This window comes from Cydia splendana, chromosome 1 (genome assembly GCF_910591565.1).
Source record: "Cydia splendana chromosome 1, ilCydSple1.2, whole genome shotgun sequence".
Classification (NCBI taxonomy): Eukaryota; Metazoa; Arthropoda; class Insecta; order Lepidoptera; family Tortricidae; genus Cydia; species Cydia splendana.
In genome coordinates this window covers 15,580,010-15,596,114 of record NC_085960.1, presented here as the reverse complement: position 1 = coordinate 15,596,114, position 16,105 = coordinate 15,580,010, and the positions used below count along the sequence as shown (strand labels likewise).

The 16,105-nt window shown below is 39.1% G+C and overlaps 3 protein-coding genes across 3 annotated transcripts in view; 1 reads left to right on the top strand and 2 right to left on the bottom strand.

Annotated features, from left to right (window-relative positions):
* Positions 1 to 4,693, bottom strand: part of LOC134795240 (EH domain-containing protein 1) — a 30,501-nt gene extending 25,808 nt beyond the window's left edge. Inside the window, exon 1 of the mRNA XM_063767063.1 lies at positions 3,354 to 4,693. Within this exon, the coding sequence (XP_063623133.1) occupies positions 3,354 to 4,578 (1,225 nt within the window). The 5' untranslated portion in view covers positions 4,579 to 4,693. The remainder of the gene's footprint in view (positions 1 to 3,353) is intronic.
* Positions 4,694 to 4,979: 286 nt separating this feature from the next.
* On the top strand, positions 4,980 to 6,168 carry LOC134796374 (diphthamide biosynthesis protein 3). The gene is made up of 3 exons (XM_063768558.1): positions 4,980 to 5,181; positions 5,320 to 5,394; positions 5,929 to 6,168. The coding sequence occupies exons 1-3, from the start codon at positions 5,074 to 5,076 to the stop codon at positions 5,995 to 5,997; spliced, it is 252 nt and encodes an 83-aa protein (XP_063624628.1). The 5' UTR covers positions 4,980 to 5,073; the 3' UTR covers positions 5,998 to 6,168.
* A 3,167-nt stretch (positions 6,169 to 9,335) lies between these two features.
* Positions 9,336 to 14,921, bottom strand: LOC134797601 (arfaptin-2). Its single transcript, XM_063769949.1, has 7 exons — positions 14,775 to 14,921; positions 14,099 to 14,229; positions 11,828 to 11,986; positions 11,337 to 11,505; positions 10,715 to 10,867; positions 9,840 to 9,990; positions 9,336 to 9,584 (listed from the first exon to the last, which is right to left on the bottom strand). Exons 1-7 carry the CDS (start codon positions 14,783 to 14,785, stop codon positions 9,351 to 9,353), a joined length of 1,008 nt encoding a protein of 335 aa, XP_063626019.1. The 5' UTR covers positions 14,786 to 14,921; the 3' UTR covers positions 9,336 to 9,350.
* Between the last annotated feature and the right edge of the window lie 1,184 nt (positions 14,922 to 16,105).

Here is a 16,105-nt window from a genome sequence, read left to right as displayed (position 1 = left end):
GAAATTATGCTAATTTGTTGCCATCTAACCATTTTTAGGTCTGCTTACAGCACGGTAAGAATCATTGCAGGATTTTCGCTTTCTTAGTGGTTCCACTTGTTCAATACTTGAATGAAATAGTTATGTTATTCCTTAATATTAATAATACTAACCACAACATTGTTTACAACGACAGTTCAAATGGTGACATTGACAACCACTCAAAAGTACGCAATCGTCTTATAAATATCTCTGGTTTCCTTGACTGATAAAAAGGTTTTAGTTTCTTAACACGTTTCACAAAATTATTTTCGAATAATTGGAAACTATCTAAAATAATTAAAAATAACAAGTAGGTTGTGTTAGTTGCACGTTGCACCAAATGAACTTGCAAAAATTAAATACTAAGAATAAATCAAGAATAAATACTTCTTAAATACCTAACTAACAAACCTTCTTGCGTGGTAGGAAATAGACAGACCGTCTGATGTTTGAAATTAAATGTGCCACAAATTGCAAATTACGCGATAAAACCTAGTTCCAAAATGCCCTTGGGAGCCCGCGATTACCTAAATTTGCTTATGTTATACGGGGAGTGTAATTATAATGCCGCCGAGACGTTACGACGCTACAGACAAAGATATCCTCCACCACACCCAACTAGCCGTATGTCAATTTTACGGGCCATTGATCGCGTGGCAAATAATGAGCCCATAGTAGGTGTAGTTCACATTGCACCAAGACTTGAAGAGCGAGTGCTGCGGTATTTCGAGCAAAATCCAAGGGCTAGTTCGAGGCAGGCAGCCCGACATTTCCGCCTAACTCATACCGCAGTACTCAAAATCTTGAAACGTGCACGTCTTCACCCTTACAGCATTCAGCGAGTTCAAGCTCTGCTGCCCAGGGACTGCCCTGTACGAGCAGCATACTGCCGTTGGCTTTTAAATAAACTAGAGGAAGATCGCCTGTTCATCCGCCGCATTATTTGGAGCGATGAAAGTTTGTTTTCCCGTAACGGCATGTGGAATAGGCGAAATGAACATATGTATGCAGTAGAAAATCCGTTCGAATACCGACATTCGGGTCACCAATATCGGTGGTCCGTTAACGTCTGGGCTGCAATACACGGGGATACACTGATTGGACCTGTTTTTTTGCCTCCAACTTTGAACAGAGCTGGATACTTGGAACTGTTGAATACGGAGTTGCAGAATTACCTTGACGATTTACCAGTGGCCGAGCGTAGAGAAGTATGGTTCCAGCAAGATGGTGCACCGGCCCATTCTGTTAACGAAGTGCGGCTAGCCCTGAACGACGAATTCGGAGATAGATGGATCGGCCGGTTCGGACCGCATCGTTGGCCACCACGATCTCCGGATCTGACGCCTCTAGACTTTTTTCTTTGGGGGACTATCAAGGATATAGTGTACAAAACGGAGTGTGACAACGCCGAAGAAATGAGGCAAAGGTTAACCATTGCTTTCGCCAGCCTGCGCCGTAGAAACGTTCGAGAGCGAATATTAGCAAAGGTACACCGACATACTCGCGCACGGGCTGCAGCCTGCATTATTATGCACGGAGGCCACTTTGAACATAGAATGTGAATTTATTCAGTTGTAAATAAAGTAGTTATGATAATAACAACAACAACAACCTCTTTCATAATAAATATCTCTGGTTTCCTTGACTGATAAAAAGGTTTTAGTTTCTTAACACGTTTCACAAAATTATTTTCGAATAATTGGAAACTATTTAAAATAATAAAAAATTACATGTAGGTTGTGTTAGTTGCACCAAATGAACTTGCAAAAATGAAATACTAAGAATAAATCAAGAATAAATACTTCTTCAATACCAAACTAACAAACCTTCTTGCGTGGTAGGAAATAGACAAGACGTCTGATGTTTGAAATTAAATTTTCATTGAACTATACTTATTGAATGTCATATTCTTCAAATAAAAATGTTAGATGCTCGTGGCTATTTAAATTTGTGGGGCTGTGTAAAAGATATGGTGTACCAAACCAAACGGAATGTGAAACTGCGGACGAAATGAGACAAAGGCTAATTGGTGCTTTCTGCGGAGGATAAATGACGAAGAGCATACACTATATCGCATGTGCATCGACATACTCGGGTACGGACTGCGGCGGCGTTGTAATACACGGAGGTACATTTGAACACCGTATGTGAAAAGAAGATAGTATTAAATATTGGAAAAAAGTAATTATCTAAGAAAGTAATAAAATTGTTTGTAATATTTTTGCATGCATTTGATTTATTTGACATTTATGCGTCATTCATACATCATTGCGATACTGTCAACGATCGGAAAAAAGTGTAAAGTCCCGAGCTTTCCCGACGGAGATCCTTAATCTAGCCGTCATGTGCACATGCTATAGGGTTATCACCACAGTTAAAAAGTAGTATTTTTGCAATTTTTATTTTTTACTCAATTAACGATTCTTACCATTACCAATAGTCTCTGTATCACTTAAACGACCTAATACTTCCGGGAAGGATCGTCGTGCCTTTCCACCCTGTATATATACAGTGTGGAAAGATAAGTCGGGCCCTGGAGAGAAACTACCTTAAATCCTTAAACTGGCTCATTTTACTTAAAGGAGACATTCCTTTATTTTTAAAAAGAAACAAAACTGCATTTAAAGATTTTACTTTTTTTCTTCAATTTGGCTTGTCTAAAAAAATCTTGAGTACTAAATATTATAGTCCGTGTTTTTTAGCATTAGAAAGAACTTCGCAGAAGTAAGCTTGTGGTTCCAAATCCGGCACTTTTAGGGGTAATCATTTGAAGTAAATTATATGTATTGACCATGCTACATTAGATAATTCAATCATTATTAACAATTAAAGAGCCTGATAAAAACTGCACGCTTGCTTCTGTGGAGTTCTTTCTAATGCTAAAAAAAACGTAGTATAGATTTTATGGATATTTTGTATGACAGACGAGTCTAAGACCTAATGTTTCTTGGAGAAATGTTATCATTAACATTAACTGTATCGACTAGTAGAATAAAATTGCAAGTGTTTATTTTTTGGAATGTTTAGTCGGTTCGAGTCCCGGGCGAGGCAAGCGAGTTTTAGAAAATCTTTGAATGCAGTTTTGTTTCTTTTTAAAAATAAAGGAATGTCTCCTTTAAGTAAAATGAGCCAGCTTAAGGATTTAAGGTAGTTTCCCTCCAGGGCCTGACTTATCTTTCCACAGTGTATATATGTATATATTTATGCAGATCTGAAGTCTCCTCTGACTATGTCTAATAATTATTTTTCCACATTTACCAGCTTCTATCAAGGAAACCGCAAAAAACTTTATTCATGTTATAAAAAAATTATCATAACATAAAAATACTGACCTTTGATGAATGGCTCGGTGACAATATTGGTGTCTTCTTGTGGAATCATATCCATAAGGCGGGCAATGTCTGTGGCGAGCATATGATCAACCACTTCAAGTAGCTTGGGCTTGAGAGGGTGGAACTTTGTGAAGTCGTGATTTGCTAGAGTTTCCTGCATTTTCTTAATATCTGGGAAGTCTCCAGGAGAAATCTGCTGTTCACGCTGGATCCTGTCATACACTTGTCCCAAGTTTTTGATGAGTTCCTTTTTTTTACCATCTTTACCAAACATTGATGGCATTTCTTTCCTTAGTTCGCTGACTATGTATGCGTGCACTTTCGCGAGGCGCGCCCTTTTGATTAAATCATTAAGTTTTCGTAGTGCTGCATTTCTGGGGAGGGATTGCATGTCTCTGAAGAGGTCCTGTTCCTCGTCCTCAAAGAGGCGGCGGTTTACGTCATAGCGCAGAGGCTGGTCCCAGAAGGAGCCGATGTAGACTCGCGCCACCTCTGGCGTCTGTAGCACCTTCCCGAGAGACCACATGAGCGCGCCGTACACACGCATTAGCTGCTGGTGATCTATCATGTCGGCTTTATTCAACACGATGCGAATCTTATCGTCGTGGCCGCGCAGCGCTTCTATGCTGCGCCGAAACTCGTCAGAGATATCCAGCTTATGCGCGTCGAACAAGAGGATGATGCGATCTACACGTTCTGCAAACCACTCCAACACGCCAGTGAAGTCGTATCCTCGGTCCACACGCTGTTTCTCGCCTGACAGGATACCAGGAGTATCCACAATGGAAATGCCGCGCAACACCGGTGACGCTACCGTCGAACACTGGAAGCGGTTAAGGAAGGCGTTTCCGAACTTGCTGAGGGGTCGGAACTGTTTCTTCGGGTCGACGACGAGCGCGTTTCCGGGGATCACGCCTTCCTTCTCATCGTACATGACGGCGATGAAGCGGTCTGTGGTGGGCTCCGGCCCGATGCGAATGCCAGGGAATTCTCGCTCCAGAAGGTACTTTATGAATGTCGTCTTGCCGGTCGAGTATTGACCCACGAGCAGGATCATGGGCTTTGCATCGAAGTCCGGCTCCTCCAGTTGTGGCGAGTGAAAGTCATGGAACTGGTAATGCTGCTCGAGTGGCAACAACTTCTGTTTGTAGATTTTTTTGAGTCCCTCGACGACAGTGTCGATGCTCTCCGTTTTTTCACCCTCCTTCTTTAACCAGCTAAACATGGTGGCACTTTCAGTTCAGCTGAGGTGAAACACTTACACAATTCACTCACAGCACTATTTTACGGCGCTACTCCAACGAGACCACCACGATCATCCTCTTGCACGAAAATGAATAAAATGAAACGAGCGAATGACGTGCGTGTGTGACGTGACGTGACTTCATCGATGTTGCCAAGTCGTGGTAATTGCCAGTAGCTTTTCTGCTTATAATTAATTAATATCTAAACATTATTGTAGCAAATAAGTAACTAAACTTTAACTTAAGATGAATGACAAAAAATTACATTATTTAGAAATTTAGAACTACTATTAAAGAACGTATATCATACTTTGATACCTCAAAGCAGTTTTAACCAGTACTCGAACAATACGAACTTGAAATCCTATATCGACAACGGTGACAGTGACAGCTGGAAAAAGGCGAAGGCGAGGCGATGTGTGGTGTTGTTGTGATATTAACAATTTAAGTTTCTTTCGACAATTATTAGATAAACCATGACGATATTTCACGACGAAATAGAAATCGAAGACTTTGAGTATGACGAGGACGATGATATGTATTATTATCCTTGTCCATGTGGAGACAGATTCCAAATCAGTAAGGTTAGAATTGGAATCTAATTATTTTCTAATTGGAATAAATGCATATCTTCTAAACTAAGCTGAATATATCCTGTTTATTTATATAGTATATATTCGCATTGGGTATTTATCTAAAACTTCAGTGGTTTTGTTTTCCAGGAGGAATTAATGGCGGGAGAAGAAGTAGCAACATGTCCAAGTTGTTCTCTTGTTGTCAAAGTTATATACGATTGGGTAAGAATTTTATAGACCATTAAAGTATATCACATAGTAAAAAAGATGTGTGTAAAAAATCCTTTAAGTATTCTAAATGAAACATTTTAAATATGGTTTAAAACTGGCAATTGCACACTGCAGAACTATAATAGCAGTGGTACTTATCCACTATCTGTTATACCCCATTTCATATACCATGGCGGGATTCCACTTGAAACTGCACAAAGAGAACCATAATGTTGATCTATTGTTTTACAATTGCTTTACAAGCTCTGCTCTTCAAAGTCAGCATGTGGTAATATTACACAAAGGATCAAGACTAGAAAGTTATATTGTAAGACACAACGCCGCAAATTTTGTTGTCACTACTCCTATTGTTTACGCCTACTGACCGTTACAAGTGGAATCCCACCATGTTATATGAAATGGGGTATAACATCATTTACATATGAAAAACGAACCCAACCATGTGCTGACTGAGATCGCTTTAAAGGCCAATTAGCCCCACTTTCAAGTAATTTGTAATTAATAATGTTACACATTTGTCTGTAGGAAAAATTCAAAGCAGAAGAAGAGGAACTACACAAAGCCGATGGAGACAAGGAAGCAGTGAAGGCGTAACCTGACTGAATAGTCATACTGTGTTGAGAATGAAATTGTTGAGAATTAAATTCTACACTGCTAGCCCTAAGATGAGGCTTCAAGAAGCACTTCTTGATTGAGTGGTTCAGTGATGTTTTGTGATACTCTTAATAAAATAATATTGTAAATAAATTTGCTTTAAACAATTAATTTAGTTTAGGCTCAGTGGAATCCCCATGATGAATGGATGATGAGTTGATGACTATCTAAAAAAAGTATAAGTACTTACAGTCTGCATCAAACTGGTGAAAGGTGTATTATATTGTAAAACACCTTTGTTACCATAGAAATATATGCAAAAAATTTGATGGTTTTCAGATTTGTAGGTTTATAAAAGAAAGAAATAAGTATTTATTATTCAATAGATCTATTTTACACTCCATAAATAATAAATGCATTTAACTTAAATATTAAGAAAATTTCCCTAAAATAATTGGTAATAAATAAGTAAATTTACATACAAGTAATAAAAAAAAGGTTGACTAGCTATTCAAAATACTTTCATACTTAGGTATTCAAGCTACACTCACTTGTATTGTCAGTTCTGCTCACAGATCACAATATCATGTATGTGTATTATACCTCCATTGCCAATAATCCACTTCACCCAATGAGATGAGTATGGTTGTTGGCAAAGGACATTAACACTAATAGTAAGGCCTGCTCCAGCTAACAACTCTCAACTCTCAACTAACTTATTAAGAATACAATATCACGGATATAGAATGCTAGATTACACAATTTTATCTTTGGATATGAAAATCTTGATAATAATTTTAAACACATGAGTTTGTTAACCCTCTATTGGACTGAAAAACTCATCTTAAAAAATGTGAAGGAAGGACAAGCTTGAGCTAAACAATTACCATTGTCTGTTAACACTATAATGATTTTTTAACACTATTATATAAAAATATTGGAAATGTAATTAAACAAATATTTTAATATATGTACAAAAATGTACTCTAGGCAAGCGTAAAAGCAACAATGCCTGAATGAACACTAAAGGTCATAACTGTCATAAGCTAAGTAATCAGATCTAAATTGTTTTTTTTTTTATTAAAAGTAGTAAACGGAGGGTGTCAGCACAACAATGTTTAACAACAGCAAACAGTAGACTATTGGGTGTTCCAAAAATGCAGTACCTTCCTAACGCATCGTACTACGTAGGCGAACAACACGCGAACGCGAAGCGAAGCGATGCGGCGCGGGGTGAATCAATCCTTATACCTATAGAAGTGTGCTACGTGGGCGATCTCGTTGCGAACGCGAACGCCTAGGGCCCGCCGCACCGCGCCGCGTCGCGTTCGCGAGTTGTTCTTACGTAAGACGCAGCGTTAGTTATATTCAGTACAAGTAATTACAATACTAAAGTATTTGAACAAATTAAATTATTTCAGAAAAATATTTTAATTTGTTTGTATCAAGTAGAAACACTACTATATAAATTATACACTGAAATAAATGTCATATACTAAGAAAAAGTGACCAAGGCCTCCAGTGCCCCAGGCTGGAATCGAACCAGCGTCCTCTGCTATCGCGGCAGATGCCTAACCCACTCGGCCACCGGGTCACAGCGGCATCGGTCAAATTTTCCAAGTATATGAACTTCTTACTGAAGGCTTATGGCGCCCCCTGGCCATCTCTAAGGTAGAACAATATGGTTCGAACCTTCTAACTAGATCACTCATGTGATACCGAGCTAGCGAGAGAGATGGCGCTGCCATCAATACTAAAGTATTTGAACAAATTAAATTATTTCAGAAAAATATTTTAATTTGTTTTTATCAAGTAGAAACACTACTATATAAATTATAAACTGAAATAAATGCCTCTACCGCGATAGCAGAGGACGCTGGTTCGATTCCAGCCTGGGGCACTGGAGGCCTTGGTCACTTTTTTTTAGTATATGACATTTATTTCAGTTTTTAAGTAATTACAATTTTATCGTATTTTTCATATTAACAAATACTAGTCTCATTTTTTTACGCTGACAACTCCTCCTCAAGCACACACGCAAACGTACCCCTGGCAAGACTTACAATTATAGCTATTACAATATTACAGTGCAAAGACATTTTATTGCAGTGCTGGGGTTTTAATTTTGTATTGTTACTAATAATTTTTACCCCTTGAAACTTTAAGTGTCCTGATTTACAGCAAAACACCAAGAGGTTGGTAATAATATGCTCAGAAGATTGTTTAAAAATCAGAATCATTTACATGTCGTCGCTATCCTCAACATATGAATGTACTTTGGTAAAATTTTGAAATAGGGCCAAAAGACAGTAAATGCGATAGATAGCATTAAGATAAAAGAGGACAACCGCTACAAATGAAACAATGAAAGATGACAACATAGTCCTCTTTTTCCTTTGTGAATATTAACATTATAGAATTTAATTAAAAAAAAAAAATCGAGGAAACTCAAACGAAGGGGCATAGCTATGGTTAATATACAATACAATGAATTGTGTAAAATATTTTCCATAATGTCAATATCCAAGGAGGAAAATGGGTACTACGTTTGTATGTATGCGGTCGTCCGGTAAAAGCGGTCTATCGTCTTCATACCAAAATTGAAGCCATTTGATTATTTTGAACGTGGTCGGGGTGGCATGGAAGCGGCGATACCCGCGGCAACGTTAAATAGGATCTTACACCTAAATAAGATTTTTCTCAAAAATGGACGGCAAAGTCGACTTTGCCGTTTAAAAAATAGGTCGCGAAGCGCGTAGTTTATGGTCAGTCAAAAATTAAAAAGTTAAAAACATTGCAGTCTCGATTTTGGGACTGCAATGTTGCATACAAATTCCATTATTTGTCGAGTTCCAAACTTTTTAAAAGTTGAAATGGCCATATCAAATGAAGGCACAGGCCCATTAAACAGCCAAACAGATGATTAGTACCGCGACTATTTAGCTGTCTCAAATAGGTTGACGTATTTTCGGCAGAAAAATACACTTCTATTTTTTTATTAAAAAAAATAAAAAGGTGACAAAGCTAATTTTTTCAATTGTTTCTACTTTTTTCTGTGAAAATATATACGTAAGAACGTTGCTTTTGTAAAATATTTCTATGATATTTATATTTCTTGCACCATTTTTGAGAAAAGCACTATATATGACTCGGCCGGAAGGCTACTTGCTGGCTTCGGATTCAATTAAACGGACTCCCAAGGTCGTCCGTTTAAAACGAATCCTCAGCCTGCAAGTTGCTACTTCCGAGCCTCGACAATAATGTACTATTATTTTACGTGGATTGCGAGATAGCGCGGATAAGCCGAGACCCCAGAATTAAGAACCTTATGCCGCTCGATTTAAGAGTCCTTTTTACGTGGACCTCGGCGATGTCGGCGCGGCAGGCGCCGCGGGCGCGGTGGGCGCGGCGCCGGCGGGCAGGGGGGGGAGCGAGGGGAGGGGGGGCAGCGGGGGGAGCGGCGCGGGCGGCGCCGGCGCGTGGATGCTGAAGTGCTTCACGGCGGCCTCCAGCGCCGCGCCGTTGCCGCTGAAGTACGCCGATACGGCGTTGTGGAATAGGAGAAGCTGCTTGTTCATCACTTTCACCTGTAAATACAATACAATTCTAATAAAATACTATAACAAACAACGAAAGTAGGTAAAAGCGGCACAGCTAACTGATCAATGTTAGAGCTTTACTAGTTGCCGCGAGTGGCACTATCTACATATTGTTTACCCTTTATTTGGTTAATTTATAAGTCCAATGAGAACCCATTTACGATTCACTTAACTATGTCAGGGATAGCACCTAAATAAAATTAACTTTATACCATTTTCACAGACTCATTTTGTCGTACGTACCCTGTTTTCGTGTAGCAACGCCAGTTTGACGGCGGAGTCGTCTCGCAGCCGCTCGTAAGCCCGCCGCTGTCGCTCGATACTGGCCAACAGTAAAGATGGCGGGTTCCCGCCGCGCGCTTCCAGTTCACTGCGATACGCGTCATATTCCACCCTGCATAATTGTACATTTCATAAAATATGATTAAAATAATTTCGGTACATACATATTTTTAGTGATAAAAAAGAAGAAAAATCGGTCTCTTGCTTTTAATCCCGCTCAAAACAAGAGTTCATGCCTTCGAAGGCGTAACAGAAGTCAACTGTGCGATCAGCGGCGATAGAGTAGCGGTCACAGACAAAACATCCTCCAGACCATTCCAGACTGAGCATAGTCGCGCTACCCCCTCTACCACGCATACGGTAATTTTACTCCATGTTCGAGTCGAAAGTGTCTTTGTGTGACGTCCGTGAACGCGTTCGTCGTTTAAACGGACCAATCGCGGCACGGGACTTCGCTCACCTCGTCCCGCGCACCCCCGCATTTTTGGCATCATCGGTTGCATGAAATAATTGCTCTAAACTCGGTCTAGAGGATTCCTAGTCTAATAGCGGTCGACTATTTTCTTATACAAGAAACGTACCTATGTATGTAAATAAAAAAGATGCATACCTATATTCATTGTTGAGCGTGGGCTGTTTACTCCGCCGACAAGTACACAATTTTTTATACGAAACGAAAACACTCGCCCGTCGCTCCTCGCTTCGTTACTTACTGATCGCTAGGTCTCGGACCGATCGGACACCAGCCTAAGTTATCGATGTCTAGTCGTAAAACTGTTTTGATCGGCACTTTGTTTCTAATCACTTGCACTGCTGACATTGAAATTAGAATTCACCTGGCCGCCTCGTATTGTCGTATGGTGAGCAGCGTGTCCTCCATAGTTTTGTTGGTGAGCGTGTTTAGCGAGTTGTTGAAGAAGTGCAGTGCCGCGAGCAACGTGTCACCGTGCCGTGTCAACGCGCGCTGGGTGTCCGCGTTGTATAGGAACCTAGAAAGGGAAACTAGCGTAAGACGTAAGTATGTACTTGCGGTTGCAACCGCAGTGGCAAGTCCATACCCCGCGGTTGATCGCTAAAATAGAAGTTGTGGCCCGTTTTGCGGAGCAAGTCTTACGTGCTCTAACCTGAGGGCCATGGAACGCACGCTCGCAAATGTATATCTGTCGGTGACAGCGTAGAGCGTGCGTTTTGTGGCCGAGGCGTAAGTTTGGGTGTCGCTAAGGCAGGCGCAAAATGCAGCCGCCTGATTCAAATTGTAGCCAAAAGTAAGGCAAATAAATTCATATTGTTATTACTTATCTGTTCATATCTTTACCCCAGTCTAGATAATCGAGATTATTTTAAAGCGCCTAAACTCAATAAGGTTTCGTTGTTTTATTTCAGAGTTCCTACGACAATCTTCCGTCTGTCCGTTTTGAACCTTCATTGCAAATAATAATGGTAACATATTGTACTGACTGTGTCTGCAGCTCGGGCGAGCGTTGCGCGAGCTCCGCGAAGGCGTCGCCGAGCTGTCGCTGCGTGGCCGCTGCGGCAGCCAACTGTGCAGTCAACGCGCAACTCAACCGCAGCACTCCTGCGTATTTGCGCTGCGTTTCCCGAAGCGCTTCGATCTGCGCCTCCAACTCTATAACAAAAATAAACGATTCATCATTCATGTTCACCCAATAGAGGCAGAGGCTAACAAATGTATATGAGATGTAGACTGACAAAAAGTCGTGCCCTCTAATTTGACAGCTGAATTGGTTTGTGCTGTAGTACTTCACTATATGATTTGCGGTCACTGGATTTTCAAACTTCAAGTTTTAGCAAGGCAAGGCAAGGCAAGGAAGTTACAGTGTAAGGTACGAAGCTGTACCGAGCCATCTAACACTTGACATCAGCTGTCATATTCGACGCTTTTTTTTTACTTAAGCTTCAATATTTTCTATCACTTTTCTAGTACTTACCAGTATCTACAGTGCGCGAAGTCTTCCCGAGTTTCTCATAGAGCAGCTGCTTGGTGCACTTGTATGTGGAGAGTGACCAAGAGCGGAGTGAGTCAAGACGCGAGCCTCCCGCGCGGAGCAACGAGCCCGCGCCCGCGCCTGCCGATACGTCCGGTGGAGCTGCGGAAAAATAAACGTAACTTTTAAATATAAAAATAAATAAAAGAAAACTTTAGGGTCTTCACAAACACTGTTTGGATGTATGCAAATTTCCTCAAGATGTAATCCAGCAGGAAAAGCAGCTATAGCCCGGGAAGTAGTGTCATAAGGTGCTAATTTTGGTATCGGATGAATTCACTTAGCACAAATGTAATACACGTAAAGCTAAGCTAATTGAGCCCAGTAGACATCCGCCACCCCCTGGCAGGTAGGCATGGGGGGCAGTTAAAGTAATTTGTAATGGATTCAAGCTTTCAACTCCTTTTTAACGCCGTTAGAGGATGCATTTTCAAAAACGCTGAAATTAGTTTTCTTGTATTTCAATGGATCTATATCTGAATCCCTAAAGTCTTTTCTCCTATCTTTGCATTCCCTAATATTGTTTGTCATAATGATCAGTTGTACTAACACTAAAAACCCTAATTTTGGTTTCCTTAATTATTGATTACTTATCCTAATGTTATTAAGCATGTTTTCTTTTTTGCGAGGGTCGCAGTTCTAACCCTAACCTAATCCACTTTTGTGGCAGCAAGTTCTAAAACCTAACCATTTTTCAGAACCTTACATTATGGAAAATAATCGTTATGACAATTGATTGTTAGGGCATGTGCCCATTAGGACAAACCAGTTAGGGCAAGTGACTTTAGGACAAACGTTGTTAGGCATTCAGAATGACACCCTATTTCAATAATATATCTTTGAACGAAGTTTGAAATTCCTAGCTTAAAATAAAACATGAACCCCATACAAACTTTCATCCCCTTTTTAACCCCCTTAGGGGTTGAATTTTTAAACTTTTAAACTGTGTTAAATAAACATTAAATATCTCAAAAATGAATTCCTCATGCCCGATTTATCTGGAAATGATACCAAACTCGAGGTGGTAGGTAAATAGAAGCCGATATGCGGCGTGTAACTTTGGATGCCCCCCTGCCTACCCACAAGGGGTCGGCGGATGGCTACCGGGCTGGATTGGCTTAGCATTACATATACTACATCTGTACCAAGTGAATTCAACCGATTCCAAAATTTGCACATCCCATACACTACTTCCCTTACTACTAGTAACAAATATCAAATGATATGACTAGTGTACGGACAAGTGGTGGCATTTTGAACAGAGCGGGAAAGAGTCGTTATTATCTACTAACTTTTTATGATTGAATGAATAAGTACAAATTTTATATGATATTTACTTTACTTATAAAATCTATTTCTCTTGCTCTCTCACATTCAATCAATATACTTTTTAACCATATACAGTCGCCATCAGATATATCGGAGCGGCCAAGGTGTTCACAATATCTGAACACGCGCTCTAACGCCCTGACAATAGAGGCGTGTTCCGATATTTGTGAGCACCTTGGCCGCTCCGATATATCTGATGGCGACTGTACAACAACCTTAATTAATTACTAGCCAAAAACTTTATAAACTGTAGATACGACAAAATAATTTGATGTTGTCAATTTAGACAACTGTTTGCTATATTTGTTGTTGTAATACACTAGGCTAATAATTTAAAACAGCACGAGCAAGTTGCCATAATTCATTCATTTTACAACATGGACACCAATTTAAGTGAGCACGATGAGGAAGATTTTGAATCCTATATTCCAGTCGCCATTTGCAATTAGGTAAACATCGCAGCAGATACTTGAATAAATAAATAAATAAACTTTGGCACTACTTGAATAAGAATTAAAAAGTGTAATAAATATGTTTTCGAAAAATCATTTAATCATTATTCATTTAATCATAAAATGCACCTAGGCGACTCCATTTCCCGCTCTGTTCAAAATGCCACCACTTGTCCGTACACTAGATATGACTGTACATTAGTTCCGAAAAAGTGGTACACAGCTAAGGTTTGAGACTGCAACCTCCAGTTTGAAAGTCGGACGCCAAATCCCCTCAGCTAACCCAAAACTGCTTTTTATTTTCAATTATAAAACATTATGAGGGTAAAAATTGTACTGGAATAGCATGTAACGGCTCATTGGTTATTTTACTCATATAATATAGGTAAAGGAACAAGTTTGATAGGCAGGAAAATTATGGCTACATTAATACCGTAGGCTGGTGGGAATGTCATAGATCGTGAAGCAGGGAAGTTGGGCTCCGTGCCAGATGTGATGGAGTCACTAGATTCCCGCAGCGGTGGAGTGTCCTTCAACATCTCATGAATACTGCGCTCCGATTGCCTGGAAATAAGTTTGTCAAAACATTTTTGTTACTTTTTTGTTTTATGTCAATAAATAACTGCAGTCTATGTTTTTCTAGTCATTTCTAGTACTTTATTTTTGTATGATGTGAAATAATTTATTTCAAACACAGTCAACATCCCTGTTATGTTATGTGCACATTCTTATTGTACCTATGTTATTAAACTAATTTAAATAAAATACTAAGTAGGTACTTCTCTACGAATTTAACTGGACCTGGAGAGGAATTCGAGATAACAGAGCAATTTCATAGAGGAAAGAGAGCCCATCAGGAAGCTTTTGCCGGTTACTGATAATGATAACGTATGTGCATTAAATACACTGAGTTATAGAAACTGAGACCTTGCGAAGACACGCAACTTATTAGAACAAACTCACTGGTAAATAAACAAGATGACGTAGTCTCTAAAGCAGCTAATAGAATCGAGTATATGTTTCCCAATTATACTAAACGAGCTTAGATTACAACCATATTGTTTGTAAGTATGCAACAATGTTAAGTTTAAATGAATAATATGACTCACCACTTCGACATCTTGGCCAATGTTAGTATGAGATCTGTTAAGAAGGACAAGTATCAGTTAAAAATTATGAAAGCTGCTTCAGAGTTTTACAAATTTCACCATTTTTACTAAAATACAATAGTTACAATACAAGAAATACTATACTCCTGAGAGCTTACAAAAAAATGACAGTAGTTTGACAGCTTTTTTTTTTAAATTATGGTTATGGCCTGGATGCGAGTCCTCTAAGCCAAACGTTTGACAGCAGCTTAAGGAGTTTTTTTGAAGTATTAACTCTACAAAAGCTTGCTTACCATAGTTGCGTAACGTGCGTATCCTTCAAAAAATAATATTCTATGAATATTCTATTAATATATATATGAGCTGATCACGAGCGAAATCGACTCCACACTCGCGTATACTGTGTGCATCAAAGAATATAATACTCACTAGGAGAAGAACGATAACTCCATACAAAAAAATGTCCCTTTCAAACGTTCGTTTATACTACTAGCGCTCTGGTAGGATACCATTGTAATTAGAATTGACAACCCGTTTAGCCTAGCGGGTATTGGCCAAGGGCCCAACGCTTTCTGTTCTATTTGACGGCGCAGCAACTAGTATCATTTCTCTCTCCTTGCTCTTTTAAAAATGCCGTTTGTCAAAAAAGGACAACCATACTGTTGACAAGATGGACTTCAAATACAAGTGTCCCCTTTTTAGGTGACCCAGGTTGTGCATGTGTGCGTAAAAACGTATATGTGTGCTCTTTTAGGGATGTCAAAAGTCGATTTTAATCATGTTATATATCGATAAACGCTACACAGCGGAACGAAATAGCGATTAATTGAAGCTTCACTATCTTCGTTAAACATAAACATAATTGAAATGCTAATGGATAATGAATATATTATAATATAATAAAATAATTCAATTATTGCGGAACACATATTTTAGTAGGTATTTATGTAACTTTTATATATACGATACGGCGTTCCATGTTTAAAGGGTGCTTATGTTCGATATTGCTACATAAACAATCATGAAATAAGTATCAGACTTAACAAAAAAATACCGCATTTTTAAGAAAAACTTAAAAGAAGTATTAAAACATATTAATAAATAATATTTTTTTGCTTTCTGACATATTAGTAATGAATAATTATTAGTTAATTTAGATGAATTACCATACACTTAGGAATTATTATTTATTATATTTTATTACTAGCCAATTGTAGTAAATGTTTTTCTTGTGTTAGATAATTGTAATACTTTAATTTGGGTTCCGTACCTCAAAAGGAAAAATCGGAACCCTAAAAGGATCACTCGTCCGTCTGTCACAGCCTATTTTC

Bases quoted from the DNA above. Each gene is read 5' to 3' on its own strand.
- LOC134796374 (XM_063768558.1), top strand. From the start codon at position 5,074: ATGACGATATTTCACGACGAAATAGAAATCGAAGACTTTGAGTATGAC. The intron at 5,182-5,319 runs GTTAGAATTGGA...TTTGTTTTCCAG, and splicing joins ACAGATTCCAAATCAGTAAG to GAGGAATTAATGGCGGGAGA. The intron at 5,395-5,928 runs GTAAGAATTTTA...ATTTGTCTGTAG, and splicing joins TCAAAGTTATATACGATTGG to GAAAAATTCAAAGCAGAAGA.
- LOC134797601 (XM_063769949.1), bottom strand. The intron at 11,987-14,098 runs GTATTAATGTAG...ATTTTTCCGCAG, and splicing joins GACATTCCCACCAGCCTACG to CTCCACCGGACGTATCGGCA. The intron at 11,506-11,827 runs GTAAGTACTAGA...TTTTTGTTATAG, and splicing joins TTCGCGCACTGTAGATACTG to AGTTGGAGGCGCAGATCGAA.